The 16,975-nt window shown below is 42.4% G+C and overlaps 1 protein-coding gene across 1 annotated transcript; it reads left to right on the top strand.

Annotated features, from left to right (window-relative positions):
* Nucleotides 1-6,971: 6,971 nt before the first annotated feature.
* SERTM2 (serine rich and transmembrane domain containing 2) lies at nucleotides 6,972-15,505 on the top strand. Its single transcript, XM_032996147.2, has 2 exons — nucleotides 6,972-7,421; nucleotides 10,758-15,505. Exon 2 carries the CDS (start codon nucleotides 11,328-11,330, stop codon nucleotides 11,604-11,606), a length of 279 nt encoding a protein of 92 aa, XP_032852038.1. The 5' UTR covers nucleotides 6,972-7,421; nucleotides 10,758-11,327; the 3' UTR covers nucleotides 11,607-15,505.
* Nucleotides 15,506-16,975: the final 1,470 nt, after the last annotated feature.

The raw sequence follows: 16,975 nt of genomic DNA, 5'->3' as shown, positions 1-16,975 counted from the left end.
TTATGATGCAAAGGAAGAAAGTGCAGCTATTTTGCCCACTCTGATGTCCTTGACTATTTCAATAAGCACCAACGGGTTCTCATGCCCACCCCCAGGTTAAATACAAATGAGGGCTTATTCCCATGTGATGATATTTGTCCCAGGAGGCATTATGTCCCTCTGCACCAGAATCCCCATACAGACAGAGGCCATTAAGAACATCTTAGCTATAAGATGAATTTTCCTGTATTGTACAGGTAACTACAGACAGCCACCCAAAGACAACTGGTGCTGAGCAGCACTGATTCACACTCTTTCAGACCCATCAAGTACTTGCTTGAGCAAGGCCATATTGAAGAAGGTGTCCAAAGATCTGAAACAGATGGATGTGGGATAATCTGAACCCTTGGAAGATTTAATCTGATGCCATGCTAGTCAGGTACAGCAGCATAGGCTTTTGTATCACTGGAAAATTTTTTTAAACTATGATAAATCTTTTAGTACAATTGGCAGCATCTCAGGATTCCTGTATAGAACAGATACATCCAAAGGGAGGGTTTCTTCAAAACTGAAGTGAAAACTGGTGGCAGAGCAGAGATGGCAGTGTTTGCATCTATGACTGTTTTCACTCTCCTGCTGTAAAGATTTCAACTATGTTTCCTCCAAACAGGTTTAGAAAGAGTTCATCCAACCCTGGATGGAAATGCTGATATCTGAAATGTTGAAGCGTGGGTGGGCAAAGTTCTCTCAGCTGCATATTTTGTAAATGAGAACTGAGAAGAGATTTTCGTCTTTAAGACTGAAATTAAAACAAACAAACCAAAGAAATAAAAGTGATGTAATGGGGTCATAAAAAAATTGTTTTCCTTTTGGTATAAACTGTCATTATTTAATGCTATTGATTGAAGAACTGGTCCCCCCTCAATATAGGCATGAGCCCATCTGTTAACTGTGAATCATGCAAATAACGTGACATCGGAGACTTCAGAGAAGGGTTTAACTGTTTTGTAGCTAGCATTCCCCACACTCTACCCACTATGCATTCAGCTTTATAGTCTGGCTGGGAGGATTTGGTTAGAATTCAGGGAATATCTGTTTATATTCTAAAGATTCTGGAAGTTATGCCTCATGGGTTCCTGCCAGTAGTGAGTTAGTGAATACTTGAGTCTATGAGCTCTGGGCTCAGACCAAAATACCATCCTGCATAACAGTGAACTCCAGCTTTAGGACGGTTCTGCTCAGGATTTGAACTCTGAGGAAAAAGCCTTTTACTGATCAGCACTGGAATCACAGTGCTGCCTGGCAAGTTCAGGTGGTACCTTTGACTGTTACAGGAGGAGAGGCATATGTTTTAACATGTGTGATTGTATCTGAGACCTTCCTCACATCATCTGTGCCATGAAAAGCACCTTTCAGGGAATTGCATCTAAGCCTTAACCCTACAAGCTGCTCCTGCAGGCAGAAATCTGTGTGAAACCTGCAGGAGTCCATGGGCTCTTTGCTACAGACAGGCTGAGATGGGCTTTGTGGTGTGTCCAGTGGCTTGAGAGTGACTCACCCACTTGCCCATGGACCAATATCAAGTAACACTGAAAGCAATGCTGTTCACAGCCAGAGCATGGAGCCAGGCAGTAGGAAAATGAGATGGGAATAAAAAATGAACAAGTAGATTTCAGGCTCCGTAAAGAATGTCCAGAGATTCAGGAAAAAACAGATAGAGCACCAGAGCTACAAACCATGCACATTCCATGCATATACACACTTCAGGTGTTGGTTTTGATACCAAGGTCCATGCAAGGTCTCCCTTGGGGCACTAGCCCTGCCATGCAGACAGGAAGAAAATTCCACGAGTGACCCAATTCCCAACAAATGCTGCACTGCCAACATGGATTATTTGTCCATCATGTAGAGAAACAACCTAGTCTCCTGGAAGTCAGTCTGCTATCTTGATGCTAAAATAAGGCCCAGTTGGTAGTATTTATTGTGCATTGTCATCAGTCATGTTAAGATCTTCTGGTAAGCAGTGCAGATGGGCTGTAAGACAAGCTTGAATGTGAGCATTAAAAACAAGCACCCATTTTAAGTGACTAAAACAGAGTGGCTCACTGTCATGCGAGCACCTCTCAGGTTGTATCTTAGCAACTGGCCAGCCAAAACCAGACAATCTGTACATCTGAAAGCTGCTCCAGACTTACCTGAAGCTCTTGGGTCTAGAAATTGTGCTGAACTCCCTAAAAATAGGCAATGCTGCATGAACTGTCCTACTTCAGAGGAAATACTAATATTCCACACTATGGGCTGGAGAACACAGGATCTGTTTTAAGTTCTATCCCTGACTGTTCGACTAATTTTTGCTAAGGCCCACAAAGACCTGTGTGGGATCTTGATGGAGAGTGGCTGACATCTACTTGCAGTTTGGATCTAGGTGGAACCTGCTTTTTAGGTACCCTTTGCTCCAAGGGCTGTCCGTATGACCTTGCTCACTGCCAGTGGCCTTTACCTGAGCTAGCTCTCACTGACTTACCTAGAGCACTGGAAGTCTTCTGTGAGTGGTGTTAACACCATTTTGGGGACCTACAATGCCTTCTTCACAAGCTCACTCATGAAAATGAAGCTTAGGACTGTTTCAGAGCAAATTCTGTGCAGGACAATGTAGTCCTTCTACAGTTAATCAAACTAAAAATTAACAGTAACTTCAGACTAGGCTGAATTTCTTCAGTTATCTGTGGGAGAATAAGTTTCTATAAATAAACTGAAGCACTGCGATATTTTTTTTATGAAGTTCAAAACAAAGCCAAATTGTCAAAACAGCCCAAAGCTTTTCTAAGCAGCAAACCTCTTTTAATCCAAACACATGAGCATTTTCAGACACACTCTACTGAACAAAACAAGATTGTGTAGGCATGCACAGAGGGAAAGACACTTGGCTCTGCTGGGGCAGTGGGCACATGACCACATACATTTGCGTAGCGCTTAGTATTGACAGATTGTTTATGGGGATGAGACAAAGTCAGTACATTTTCTTGGGGCCCTTAGTGGTCTGAGCAAGAAACAAGCTCCAAGCAAATTTCTTTGCTTTCAAGGTTGCCTTCCCATGGACTGTGGTATTTCTCTCTTAAAGCTGGTGGTAGCTAGACCCATTTCACACAAATCTGAATGAGCAATATATATCTGAAAGGCCAAACATTCGTTAGAGACTCCTGATTCAAGACCTAATGAAACATGATTTTTTATGTGTTCCACGAGCGTGTTTGTGGTATAGATCATTTGCCACTCGGTGCTATGAAGACAAAACATATTAAAACAAAAACATATTTACAACAGCTTCCATTCTGCCAAGACAAATAGTGCTAAGTGCTGTCGCTTGCTTCAGCATCTCTTCCACAGTGACTTACCCTGTTGTTCATAGCACTTGTACATTTCTAGGTAGAGATTAGGAACCATCCTGATCTTTGGAAGAACTGCCCAAGCAACTACCTCATGGCAGCAAGGGGCCTGCTAGCACCTCTGTGGATAGCCAGGACAGGGGTGGGGAAGGCAGAAAAGGTAAAGGACAAGGTTTTTTTCCATGTAACATGTCTAGTATCAGCTGGGCACCTCAAGAGTTGGACCTTGTGGCCTCTAAGGCTAAAGAAGGGCTGGGCACCTCTTCAAAGAGGTGGTTCTGTGGGTAGCTACACTGCACAGCTTAGAAGCCTGTAACAGCCACAAAACCTGTTAAAAATCAGATGCTCGGCAGTCCTCTCCAATGCTGTCTGACTGCACCTCACTGAGGGACTGTGTAACTGTGAAGTGTCTTGAAAATACAGAAGTGCTTAGTATGATTATTCTTGCTGTAAGTAATGAACACTACTAGAAGTTCACAGTGCTGAGCTGATTTCTAAGCCGTCTGGTGCAGGTTTCTAGCAGTGCTCTCAGGGGAGAAGTGGGTGAACTCCCCCTAAACCCTTTGAAAGCTCGTGAAACTCCAGGCAAGCTGAGCTGCTGGCTCAGCACAACAGCTCAGCCAAACTCTCATCCAGGCAGGGATTAACCACATGGCAAAAGGAGATATGTTCTTTTAACAGGAGCAAATGGAAGGACAGTAATGGAGAGATGGTGAGTTGGTATTAACTGTAACCTCTAAATAACAGGTGGGTAGTATGTCCAAAGACAACAGCTCTGGGTTAAAAGTCCACTCTAATTTAACACACTTTCTGCCCTTAATACTGGAACCTCAGCCACTGCTTCTGTTTTCTCTGTCATCTTTGACATGTCCACAGGAACTTATCAAGTTCTGCCTCTTTCCTAAGTTCAATATACAGCATTTACATTAGCAAAAGAGACCTTGGCTTGGCCCTGCCCATCCCACAAACAAACAGCCCCAAATGATGGAAGGTTTTTACAGCTGAGGGCTCGTGTAAACCATTCTGGGATGTGTCTGCTATGAAAGGGACATGAAGAAGAGGAATGCACAGCTCTTCTCCATTCACTGCAGCTGCACAGAAAGCAATTTTTAAAGACCCAAAGTATGCATTTACGATGTTCATAGGATTCATGAATGTGCATAACAGAAGAACCCCTATAGGAACATACAGATTGCACTCTAACAATCATTCAGAGATCTTACCTGCTCTTTGATGAATCCAAATTTCACTCTAAGACTGGTGTGAGACCATTATGAGAAAGATATGTAAAATGACCTGCTATAAAGCTTGAGACACAGGTCAAATAATGCAAAGGAAAGAACCTGGTCTTTTTGCCCCCAAATTCTTAATGGCTGCTTGAAAGATTACTTTCACTGGGTTCATATCTCTGTGTATTTCCAAGGGAATTTATACACCTTCATTTTATGTAGCACAAATTTGTCACTGATTGGCCCAAAAATTTACATAGAGAGAAAGCCTTACATACTTCTCAACAATTCAGGAGTTCAGCAATCATTCAGTCAAGCATTCATGAGCCTCAGCTGGTATAAATTGTAGCATTATCTAAAATTCATCTCTCTTTATTATACCCTGCTACAAAGGAAACAAGAAATCTAAGCGTACCCATCCAGCAAACAGCAGCTTGGTCCTACAAAAAGGAGAGATAATTTACTGCAAAATCAACAAAGGGAAAAAACGCTGAGCAGAGAAGCTGGATTGCATGGGCAGGGAGAGAGCCCCTTTCATTTCAGCACTTCTCATTAGCATTATATAGAAAGTAGGGTTGCAGGATTTCAACACTTCTGTCTCTTTTGGGCCTCATAACCAGCAACATAATTCCAGGCTAAACAGATCTCTCACATTTCTTCTTAAATAAGAGGACATGCAGCCAGGGTTTGGAGGTGCTCTCAGGTAGTTTGTTGGTAAAGCAGTAATTGTACAGATCCCAGGGAAAATTAGACATAGTCTTCATTCTGGTTTATCATTGTACTTTCATTCCTATGCACCTAGCAGGGAATTGTGGCATAGACTGCAATACCAGGCACTGTACATGGCATTCCCACAAAGGAAATGTGAAGTAAAATCAGCAATCGAAACTACTCTTGTATAAGTTTTGCTTTTCAGAGAGTTCATCCCACCACAGAGGCATGGAAGAACTGTATTTTTTCTAGGGACTATGTTTTATTTATCTAAATAGTGCTGCACTGCAATAATACACTGTGCTTGTGAGCTCCAGAGATTGAAGAGCCCGTAGAGAGATGGATTTATAATACAGCCCTCCACCCAGGAGGATGAAAGAGTTGTGCAGCTCTGGGTTTCATTACCCTTTGGCCCCTCTGCTCAGGCTGTGGCCATGAGGGACCTGAGAGGGAGAGCTATTCTGACGAGACAGTTTTGAGATCAAATGTCTCTGTTTTGTCACACAGACAGCTACAGAGAGAGAATGAACTCATCTTTCCCAAACCCCTGTGCAGGACACACTTTCCAGAGGGGGAACCTTGCTCCCAGCATGCCAAACATAGGCCATGAAAGACAACCTGTAGGCACTGGGAACAACCACAAGCCAAGTGGCCAGTATGGGCCAGTGGGTCAGGCTCACCCATGAGCTGCCTCCAGCCAACCCACCCGCTGGGGGCACAAGGGACATGGAAAAGTAAAATACAGCTGCATGCAGCTGTACACAGCTCAGTGCTTAGAGCTGCAAACTGCGGCTGCTCCATCTATGTGCTGATCACCTCCAGCTGTGCTCCACTGCTGGTGAAACCCTGGGGCTTGCTGCAACGCATCCCAAACTGCCATCTGTCCTCAACAGACTGAGCCACTCTCTGTAAAGCAAAGGAAATCTTGCTCCCCATCACCCTTACGAAACACGCACACAACTAAAATTATAGCGATTCATTGGTATGGTTTACCCTAATTTGTGTCGTAACTGGAACAGGATCACAAAACATCCTTACTCTGACAGCTGCAGGGAGCTAAGAAATGCAGGTCAAAAGGTGGGGTAATCAGAGGGATCAGGATGGTTTGTGTTCTCACCTCAACCTTGGCTCCTGCCACATTCCTGTGGTGCCTTGTAGGTAGATCTGTGCTTCCCACATTCATAAATTGGTGAAAATCATTTTTGCCCATGAGAACACTGCAAAGTCAGGGTTATGCTTATTCATACAGAGTTCCAAACTACCCAGGGGAGAGAGGACCTGTAAACTAAACCAGCCACACAGCACTTCCCAAACCACTGAACGGTAAGCACAGGGACAAAAATACATCAAAAGCTCCAATGCCAAAGAGCAATGCTTGTGGACTATCCTGAGGGTCTCAGCTGAAAAGTGACACTTGTGTGGCTCCAGACAGGAACCCAGCTGGGAGCCCTCACTAGGTAACCCTTCCCAAGAGGCACAAAACAAAAAACCTTTGCACCTTCCAGAAAATTGGAGAAGGAAACTGATAACCTGTCCTCCTGGCTCATGTCTTACTTCACAATTAGCAGGCAGCTCAGTCTTGTTTACCACTTGTAAGCACGAAAGGGTTAAGACGAACCTTGCACAAACTTTGCTGCGAGCTGAGCTCCCAGCCTCCCTCCTCCTGCCGAGGCAGCAGCTCCGGAGCGCTCTGGAGCCTCAGTGCTCCGGATCCTCCTCAGCGCTCCGGCTGCTGTGGGAGGCAGCTGGCTGCTTCCATCCAAGCAGTGAAGCTCATGAAGAGAAAGCTCCTTGCCCCCTTCTCCTGCTGCCTGCGAAGGAAGGGCATCAGCAGTGATGCTGTTCAGTTCGGCTGTCAATTGACGTCTCAAAACGGGGAGTAAGAGCCAGCCCTGCCAGCGAACCATGTGAATTCAAGAGCAGAGGAGAAGAAAGTGCACTTGGCGTGTCTGTTGCTGAAAAGACAATATCCTGACTCCAGCAGTAAGACGGCAAATCTTTTCTGCACAAATCCCACTACCTGGGAGGAGATGTTCCTAGATAATTCACCAGCAAGCTCATGGTCTGAACCAGCTGCTCAAGTGCCCAGTCCCAACACCCCTGCCTGCTCTGAAAGGTAACTATGCTTTATTCTGTTCTCTTCCTATGCACTACCACCGCTGAGACACTGGCATACTATTTTCATTTCAGCATGAGAACAAAAAATACCGTCTGTCGCTGAAAGAAAAGACACCCCCCCTTTCTTTTCCCTCATATTCTCCCTGGAGAAAATGCTAGCTGTGGACGGCATTGATACTTTAATGTTTTGTTTGCATTTCTTCAATGCTGATTTTTTTCTCTAAAGGTCACCTAGACAGAATACACCTGGTACTGCCTTGTGTTCAAAGCCAAACCCTTCTGCGCTTGCCAGACAGTTCAGTGGTTTATACTAAACAGCCTTGGAGAAGCTATACAAGTAATTGTTCTATTTTGTCCCACTTATCTCTTTGTAGTAGTTAGAGTATTGGATGGAAAAGCAAAAGAGAACTCAGAAAAGTTGCTTGCAGTTTCAGAGATGCTTTGCTGGCAAGCAGCACTTAAATTGAATATGGGAGTAAAAGGAAGCAAGTAGGCAGGACAAGACATTTACTGCAGTTGCAGGATCAGTTTATACTGTCTGTCTGCATTGTTTTGGGGAAAATCTTTCTTTCTCTCTGCTCCTCTGTGATCTACGAAGGGACAGAGCAGGGCCATGCAGGCTTCATAAAAGCTCCCGAAACCTGAAGCTCCTCAAACCCTGATAGCTGCAGTGGGAAGATGGTAATTTCAGCACCCATGAAGTTTTGGCTCATGAATTTCCTGTCACATTGACACTCTCAAGAAGAAACCTTTCTGTTGTTTTGCATAAGGCTTCTATTTTCATTGCTGATTTTTATTAAATGAAATATGTTTGTTTGTTTAGTTTTGGGTTTTTTTTTTAATCCTTGCTTAAAAACAACCACAAACTGGTATTAAAAAAAAAAAAAAAAATGTGCCTGATTGGAATCAGTCTGTACTCACTGAGCATCAGTGAACACTAATGGTGCTTGGCACCTCAGAAACGGGAGTATTGACTAGCCATCAAAGAATGACTAAGCGTTGATCAACAGTTTAGATCACAGGGAATGTGGGCTCTAGCTACACTGATCTGCTCTATAACTATCTTCTATTTACCATCTCTGTTCAGGGACTTGAGGGCTTCTCAGGGTAACCAGGGAGGTTTTGCCTCCTGTAGTCTGAGTCATACAAAGTTATACTGCTGACCTGCTTTACACACAGTTTTTTCAGAATCTTTCTGTACCACTTATTTTCACATGACCTTCATCTCTACAGTCTTCAAGCTTCTATTGCTTAATGGGGAGTGTGCAAAGCTAAATCTACTAATATCCAAGAAGATGTGCTCCATGGCATAATTGGTACATTGAAAAGCAAAAATCTTTGGGGTTGCCTGGAGCTACTGAATTATTTCTGGCTTATTTCTGGAAAAGATGTAGTTAATTTCACAGCTCTCAATAGTCTGAATAGTTGACTGCTCCTGACAATTCTACAGTTGAGACTATAAAAAAAATAAAAATAAAAATGCAAGCTGTGCCAACTCCCCGTTGCTAATACTTTTTACTGTTAATCTGCTCCTTTTATCAATAAATGCCCAGCTGAGCTTTTTTAATTCAATGTCTTGGTTTGTAGTTAACTATTGAACTTCAGGCTAATGTCCTTAGCATTCTGCAGTCTAATTTTATGAAGTATGTAATGCCATTAGGCTCTCTGCTCCTTAAGGAGAGAAACTGGCTCTGGCTTTCGCTCTCAGTAAGATAGCAGATGAGGTGGGCAAAGACATTGCTGTGTACTTTAACTCACACAAGTGTCAGATTCCAGACTGATTGCATTTCATTATCAACAGAGAAATCATATTGTAAGAACAGAGGTTTCATATGGCCAGTAATCTTCACACCCTTTATTTCCCACCTGCTGTGCAACATAAGAATATTCTTCATGGGGGAAGAATTTCCATTTATAGGTTCAAAGTGTGAAAATCACAGTTATTGATCCTGGCTGCAACACAACCTTCACTTTCATGTCCCATGCTTCTGCATCAGCACCAAACCTGCTGCCAGAATAACTGGCTCCAAAGGGGTTGGGTCAGCCCCTGGAAAAATACTGAGCAGCCCTTTTCTACCATGCTCGCCCACACCCTCCTACGCAAAGCACAGCACCGAATCCACTACCCATGCAGGCACTGCAGAAGTCAAATCCCCTGGCAATTTTTTTAGTCAGTAATTTGGCCCAGTTTAGCCAGACTATTACTAAGCAGGATCTGGCCCAATATTCCCTAAACTGAATTGCTGTTACCTCAAATGCTTTGATACTGAAGAAGGTATTGCAAGAGCCGGTAGGTACAGTGTAGACAATCCTCAGCATCCCTTCTCCAAAAACTCAGTACATCAGATGTTTCCCCATCATGTGAGCCAACGTAGGTCTGTCTTGCTTGTAATGAAAGCCAGAATATCAGCTCCTTGATGACTCAGGCCTCCAGATTTCAACTACCTCTCTGAAGAACAGCAAGGTGTTGTTCACATTGGTGCACGGGAAGAACATAATCAAACATTGTCAATAAACCAGCTGTATTTTACAAACTGAAGGCCCATGAAAGTCAAAATGTTTTTCAGCAATATATCTTTTAGGTGAAATCTTTTATCTAAAAGCATCAGAGCTTTTATCGTTTTGACCTAATGTTTAATTTTATCCTGACTACCATAGTGTATTACCATATTAATATTACTCTATTTACATCTCGTGTAGGTGTATATGTAGTGAACATTATAAATGACTGCATCACTTTGTTTCACTGCTGTCATTTTTGCTTCAGCTTAAACCAAAATTCTGGTCTTATCGTAGCAGAACATGATGCTTTTGGATGCAACATTTACAGTGCAATTTCAGCATTTTAATTTTCTGTTTCCAGCTGGAAGAATTGAAAATGCTAAAGTGTTAAGATTCCTCCTATTTCTAGTAAGTTTTGCTCCCAGGAGGTAAGTGAAGGGTCATATCCTGCAGCAGAGCTGCCCCAGTGGGACAGGCAGGGCTCTGGATGCCTGCCAGGTGCATCCTGCCTCAGAAATGGAGGGGCCTGATAAACAATAAGAGACACATGATGGAAGACGCTGTCTGGATTCATCTTCCCTTCCTCTGTGATATCTAATTCCATAGACCGTGGGGCCTTCTCTTACCCCTAAGTAAGTAGTGAGTGTTACCAGAGGAGACCTTAACAATTAGATTTGCATGGTCTTTCTCTAAATAATGCTTCTCCTGATCTCAAGGTGTCTCACAAAAGCATAACAAGAGTTTTCTTATCTATTTGTTCTAAAGATACCACATATAGGCTAAACTATTTTGGTACCTGGTTTTATTTCTCTCTCATTTTTTTTTGTTTTAGAAAGCTGACTTTTTGACTGTTCCTAATGAGAAACTCAAAACTCCAGACTCTTTAAGCAATTATCAGTAGCCCTGGATTAAGAGAGAAGAGATCCCCAGCAGTCTGTCAAGGCAGAAACCAACCCTATCCAGCTCATACAGGGATAAACCACCTGCTGTGGGAGAAGCTGCCAGAAAGCCGACTGTTTTGAAAATAGCACTTGCAAAGACCAAAGCTGTGCAAACCTTTGCAGCTCAGTTTAAGAGAAAGACCAAAGCTCTTCACCTACCAAAGGAGGTGACCTACCAAAAGAAGGACCAAAGCATTTTCTGGACAAAATAAAAGCCAGATGGCAGTGTAAAACACAAGTCTAATGTTTGTTGTCATTGTGATAGCAACTTGCAAAATGATTTGCAAAGGCCTGTCTCATGCAGTCTGCTGAACTGTGTGAACCAGCAGTCTTGAGACCGAGAGGATGGAGGATTTCTCACTGAAGCCATCGTGCCTCCTGACCTCCTTTGTGAGTCTGGTAAGGGAAGACAGGAAATCTGAAGGTAAATAGGGAAAATGGACCAAAGCTGACAGAGAGCAATGACTGAGATTTATTTCAAATTCCGTGGAAACCTGACTGGCCGTGTCCACTTTCCAACTCTGGCTACAGAAGTAGACACAACAGCAGATAAATACTCCAGCCTCTACGTGTACGTAGGATTGTTCCTAACACTTCTGGCTTTCCTCCTCATATTGCTTTTCTCCATGCTCTTGCGCCTGAAGCATGTTATTTCCCCGATTACCACATCTCCAGAGAGCACTGAGAACATCCAGCAGTTCACAGATGTGGAAATGCACAGCAGGATTCCTACCACTTAGAGACCCCAAAGCAAAGAGGGCTCTGTGCTTGTGAAACAGGTTTTGTTCAGCAAAATGGTGGTGTAAAGAATCTCTGTCTGTCTATTGAGCCCTACAACTTACTGCACAACCATTAACAGCAGCACAGAGCATCTGGAGAGTGTCACACAACTCAGACTGACTGGATGGGACCCACTGGCTGTTGACACTACAGGCAACGTGTGTGCAGCGCCCTCAATAAAATTTACATTACAGAAACCTACTGCTACCAGGAAAGACTCATATCCCTCTAAAAGCCCTTGCAGGAAGGGTAAAAGCCACAATAATGACAGCCAAAACCCCAAAGAGACACATACCAGAACGTGTCCTGAAGCCTGTATTTGCTGACTTGACTCTCTGCCCTTAAATTCCTTGCTTGTGAAAAGAGTTGAATCAACCAAGTGGTGTAAGCGGGAAGAGCCCGCAGGGCACATACAGAAATTATCAGTGGTTTGGAAATTCTCAGGCATTTCTCCTATTCAAGAAGGAAAACCTTAAACTGCTTTTTTTTTTTTTTTTCCACTTGGATGGCAGATTTACACAATGGAGTTTCAGAAGTATACAAATGCTTCATCACCTGCTGGAACTATTGGTTTCTGACATTAAAAACCATACAGTGAATAGTTGCATTCCGGATATCAGAAAGAGACAGAACTTTTAAAAGAGGAAAGAAAATAACGATAAAAATGAACAAAGGCTTAAAATAAAAAGAAAGCATCATCAGGAAATGAGCAGCAGGAGAGAAAAAATGTTAAAAGACACTCTACCTCTCTTCCTTTGTTCTTCATTACATTAACTGAGCTGAATACAGATATGTTCATGCCTTTCAGTATCAGTAATTAAAATGCAGGGTAAAGTTTGTGAGTCAAATGGACATTGTTCTCCTAACAGACTCAAATTCCTAACATTTTCTCTCATATCCATGTTGGGTTTTCTTTCTCAAAGGACAGATCAGTTCTTCCAAAGCTTTTTCATTTGTTTTCCTCCAAAGAAAGCTGAAGAAATGCCAGTGCTTGGCACTGCAATAATGAATAGTGTGAACAGCTTTGGACATAGACTTGTAGGGAACATGCAAATGGAAAGTAAACTCACTGAGCACTAAAAGATAGGACTGGATTCAAATATCCTGGCAGATCATTTGGAACAGCGAGGAAAAAAATGTTTACTTAGATTTACGAAACAACAATTTGATCCAATCCTCTTACCCGTGAATGATGTACAGAGATACACTTTGCTTCTGTGGATGGGAAAGATGGAATCAAGTATGGCATAGCACTTCTGGAAGAGCCACTGCTGCTTACAGAAAGAATTTGAGCAAGATTGTTTCAGCTGTATCTCTAAAGGGCATGAATTTTAGCCAGCTTATATTCTTTATTACTGTTTAATTCTAGTTTAGTGATAAAATCCCCTGGTGCTTTCCACAATTATATACACTTATTTGACAATTCTACTCTCTCCAAGGGCTTGGAAAGTGTAAACTCCCCATACAAAACCAGTGCTAAAATTAGAGATGACACTGACTCCATGGACTTGTAACACGAAACTGTTTCTCAAAAGCTTGGTGTACAACAGGTTCTGTATTTACCTTTAAAGGTCTGCATATGGGTGAGTTGTTTGGACTAGGAATATGGCTTTTACAGCTGATTGTGTGTGGAGGGGGGAGCAGAATGACAAGTAATGTCCATACTGGATACAGCTGGTCCATGGGCAGGACTATTGTTTTTCTCACTGATGTATTTAGTACAAAACTATTTAAAAATTGGTACCTTATATTGAATGGCACCTTTCCTTTTATACTCCAATAACCCCCATATAAGCAGGTTTAATCTGTGAAATAGTGACTCTGTAAGGGAATACAGCAAACAATACACTCCCAGCAATATCTCCTCATGCTGTGCTTGGGTGTGTTTACCTGGAAAAGAAGGCAGGAGGCAGGCTGCCCTCAAGCTTTCTGCCATGAGGACAACACACAGATACCACCAGGCAGGACGGTGGCTTCACACAGCATTTAAAGATTGGCTCCTCAAGGAGTGCAGTACTGCATAAGAGTCTACATTTGGTGTGATGATTTGAACATTAATCCAACTAAGACAGACAGGTACTGAGTTAGTCAATGACATTTGAATTTACCAAAAGTCTATGCAGATCAAGTTGGTTTGGTATGTGCCACTCATTCAGCCATCATGAGGCAGACTAGCCCAGGCTCAACATCTGGCTAGCCCTTATAGAGCCTCTCAATTTTCTTGATGTGCCATTCAAAAGCTACAACTTCCTTAGACCATAAATGTTCTAACACACTAAATCAGCAACTAAACCACATTAGCCCTCCAGCACAACTACCCATGGAAAAGCCTTATTTCCAAGAAGCTGCAGGACAGATTCAAATACTGACATAAAATATCAGACCTACAAGTGGGAAATTACAGTATCAGAATCTGAGTTGGGACCCAAATTCTGATTGCTTTGATCTCAGCTGAAAAGCCCCCAGAGGTAGGTGTCAAGACCGGGTTTCTCTCCTCCATACTAAAGAATGTTAATTCAGAAGAGTCTCACAACCCTTTAAAACTTATTCAGTAAATATACTGTAAATAAAAGAGCAATCACTTTATATATCGTTACATTATATCACATTATATCTTTGGACAGACTGTGTATTTCTAGATAATACTGCTAAGGAAGGCAGCCCTACCTTCTAATAGAAGAATGACAAGTTTTACTTTCTAAAGCTTCATTTCACACAAAGTATCAGTCCCACTTGATACATCTACAGTCCCAGAGGCACTTAGAGTGCCTCATTTGTCGGCACAATGCCAACAGATTTTAAAGCCTTTCCCACTGAGAAATAGAAGAATGCCTTTTCCCCATTTTCATTCCCATTTGTAACATTCAAGATCTAATGTCTCTGAGAAAAGAGAATGCTGGGATGCGTTGACCTGTGTTTACTGAGTGGGCTTTAGTGGACTTTGGCATTCTTTGGCTATAAGGAGTGGTTATTGGAACTTCTGCATGGATTTGCTGGATCTTGGAGAACTGCAGGTGTCACATTCATACCCTTCCCCTCCAGTAGTCTGTTTCCTCCCCACTTGTCCATCAGGTACAGAAAATTGGGGGCTTTTAAAAAATAAAGAGACATACTACTATCAGCGGTGAGTCACTGACTGCTCTGTACTATTTCCATGTGTGGATCTGAGAGACCAGCCCATATGCAGAAATAGGCTCAAATGGTGCCACTCCTTTCAAATTAATTGTTGGCCTCAGGGGACATCTGTGTAAGCAGACCCCCTACCAGTCTGTGTAAGTATTACTTGAACCAGGACAGTTTGCTCCCATCTTTACTACCATCTTAGACATTGGAAACAAATATATCTATTTAGTAAATTCATCATCTCCTCCATTCCCTACCTGTGGGGGAAGACAGCCACCGGTTGTTCTGAAGGAGCAGCAAAGCAATTATGCATTGCCCTTCTTTGTGGGTGGGACTGTGAGGTCAGATCAAGCCTACAGTCATCAGAAAATCACCACCACTCCCAAATCTCCCAGGGTATTTAGTCTAGGAGGTGTCAGGACCCGAGTATAGTATAACTCCCTAAACGATATATATTCTACAGGATTTATGCCTGGGTAATCTTATCCACGTGATTTCCATTCACGTCCATGAATTTTCTGCATTAGCATACCCTTAAGTACTGAGAAAGGGTTGGAATGTGGAATATGTTCCTTCTCTGTGTCAGAATATATAAACATATATATTCATATCCTCACAGGGATGCAGAGAAGAACATAATTCTGCAAACAGAAAACTCAGCAGAGGATCAACCCTGAGGTCCCTGAAGGACTTTTTTTTGTTTTACTTGAAATAAAAAATGTTTGAAACCCCAAAATTATGTGAACATCCATTTAACTGTCAGCATTAATGGAAATTTACTTGTATGCCTTGTCTTCACTAGGAAAAGAAATATGTCCTTACCCCTGCAGTCACTAGTGGGGTAACTACTATTGAGGTAACATCCTAGTGCAGATAGACAGCTATAGCTTTAAAGCAGGTTAGCAGATCAGGAAAGATGCAGACAACTCCTGCTACTTACTATCTGCTGATGGTAAATGCTACAAGTCAATTTATTTGCTACAGATTAGGTATTCCTATTAGGATTCCTGATGTTCGTTCTGTGGGCACAGATATCAAAACAAAGCCTGAAAAATCACAATGATAAGTTGGTTCTTTGCACACTTACTCTCTAGGATACAGTACATGAAAATTTCCTCCTCAGTCCTTTCGTGAGAACAGTTAAAGTATCATCTAGGACAGTTGATGTTATGCGTGAAAAATAATCCTAAACTGAATTTGAATTTTGATAGATTGGATTTTTCAGAGGTACTCTAGGATTTCTTCAGCTGAAGGCAAAAAGTTGTCCAGCTGCAGGCAATGCTCAATTGTGAAAGCAGATCTGCATACAAGAGGGAAAGGTCTGTCCAATTCATATGTAATTAATAAATAACCTACTCCCTGTACTCCCACCTGAATTTCATGTCTATGTAAACTTGTCAACTGGGAAACAAATGATGAATAATTCAGAAGACTTCCCCTCCCTTCCTTCTCCTCTAGATTTATTAACCCATTTTCAAAGTATAATTTGATAAAGCTAATAGCCACAGACTTCCTAAACTGACTCTCTGCATTAATTCTGTCTTCATGGTCATAGTCCTACTCTTACAGTCCCATTTAATAGCAATCGATTAAGATATAACAACAGGCACCTCCAAGTCAAATGAGAGGTCAGCAACATTCTTTGATATCTGAAATCTGTTCTTCTCTGAAAGCAAGAAATTGATCCTATTTAATCTGAGCTGTTGTCCTGAAGCTAGTTCCTCTTCAAGTCCTGAAACACTTGCACCACAATAGCTACTGGCTGATGTTTATTCATGTGGTTTGATGAAAAAACACATGCCTACCAGCAATACTGAAGGATCAAGTAGACTCTATCTGGGATACTTCTATGTAACCCACATGTGCGCAAAGATGAGGCAGATAAGTTCTTCCTTAAAATGCATGGGAGATCAATAGCAAACTGGGCTTGGGCTACCCATTGAACTGCGTGGGCAAGCAGGTGCTGAACTGGGGCACTCTTGACAGGACAACACAAACCCATGAGCTGGATTTGAATGTATCACAGGCTTTGGCACCCTCCAGCACCTTCCCACGATCCTTCCCAGGTCCCTTAAACATCTTTGTGTATCAGAATCCTGTCTTTGGCCCAGAACTCGTAAGTGGGTGTTTCCAGAGCTGTGGTGGATTTTTTAAGGCTACGTAAGCCTGTATTATTAGCTTGAAAGACATAAGCCTGGATGCCATC

This window comes from Tyto alba, unplaced genomic scaffold (assembly GCF_018691265.1).
Source record: "Tyto alba isolate M040663 unplaced genomic scaffold, T.alba_DEE_v4.0 Super-Scaffold_5, whole genome shotgun sequence".
In the NCBI taxonomy this organism is placed as follows: Eukaryota; Metazoa; Chordata; class Aves; order Strigiformes; family Tytonidae; genus Tyto; species Tyto alba.
The sequence above is the reverse complement of the archived record's forward strand: the minus strand, read 5'-3'. Positions and strand labels throughout refer to the sequence as shown.

What these genes read in the sequence shown, in the direction of transcription:
- SERTM2 (XM_032996147.2), top strand. Translation starts at nt 11,328, where the DNA reads ATGACTGAGATTTATTTCAAATTCCGTGGAAACCTGACTGGCCGTGTC.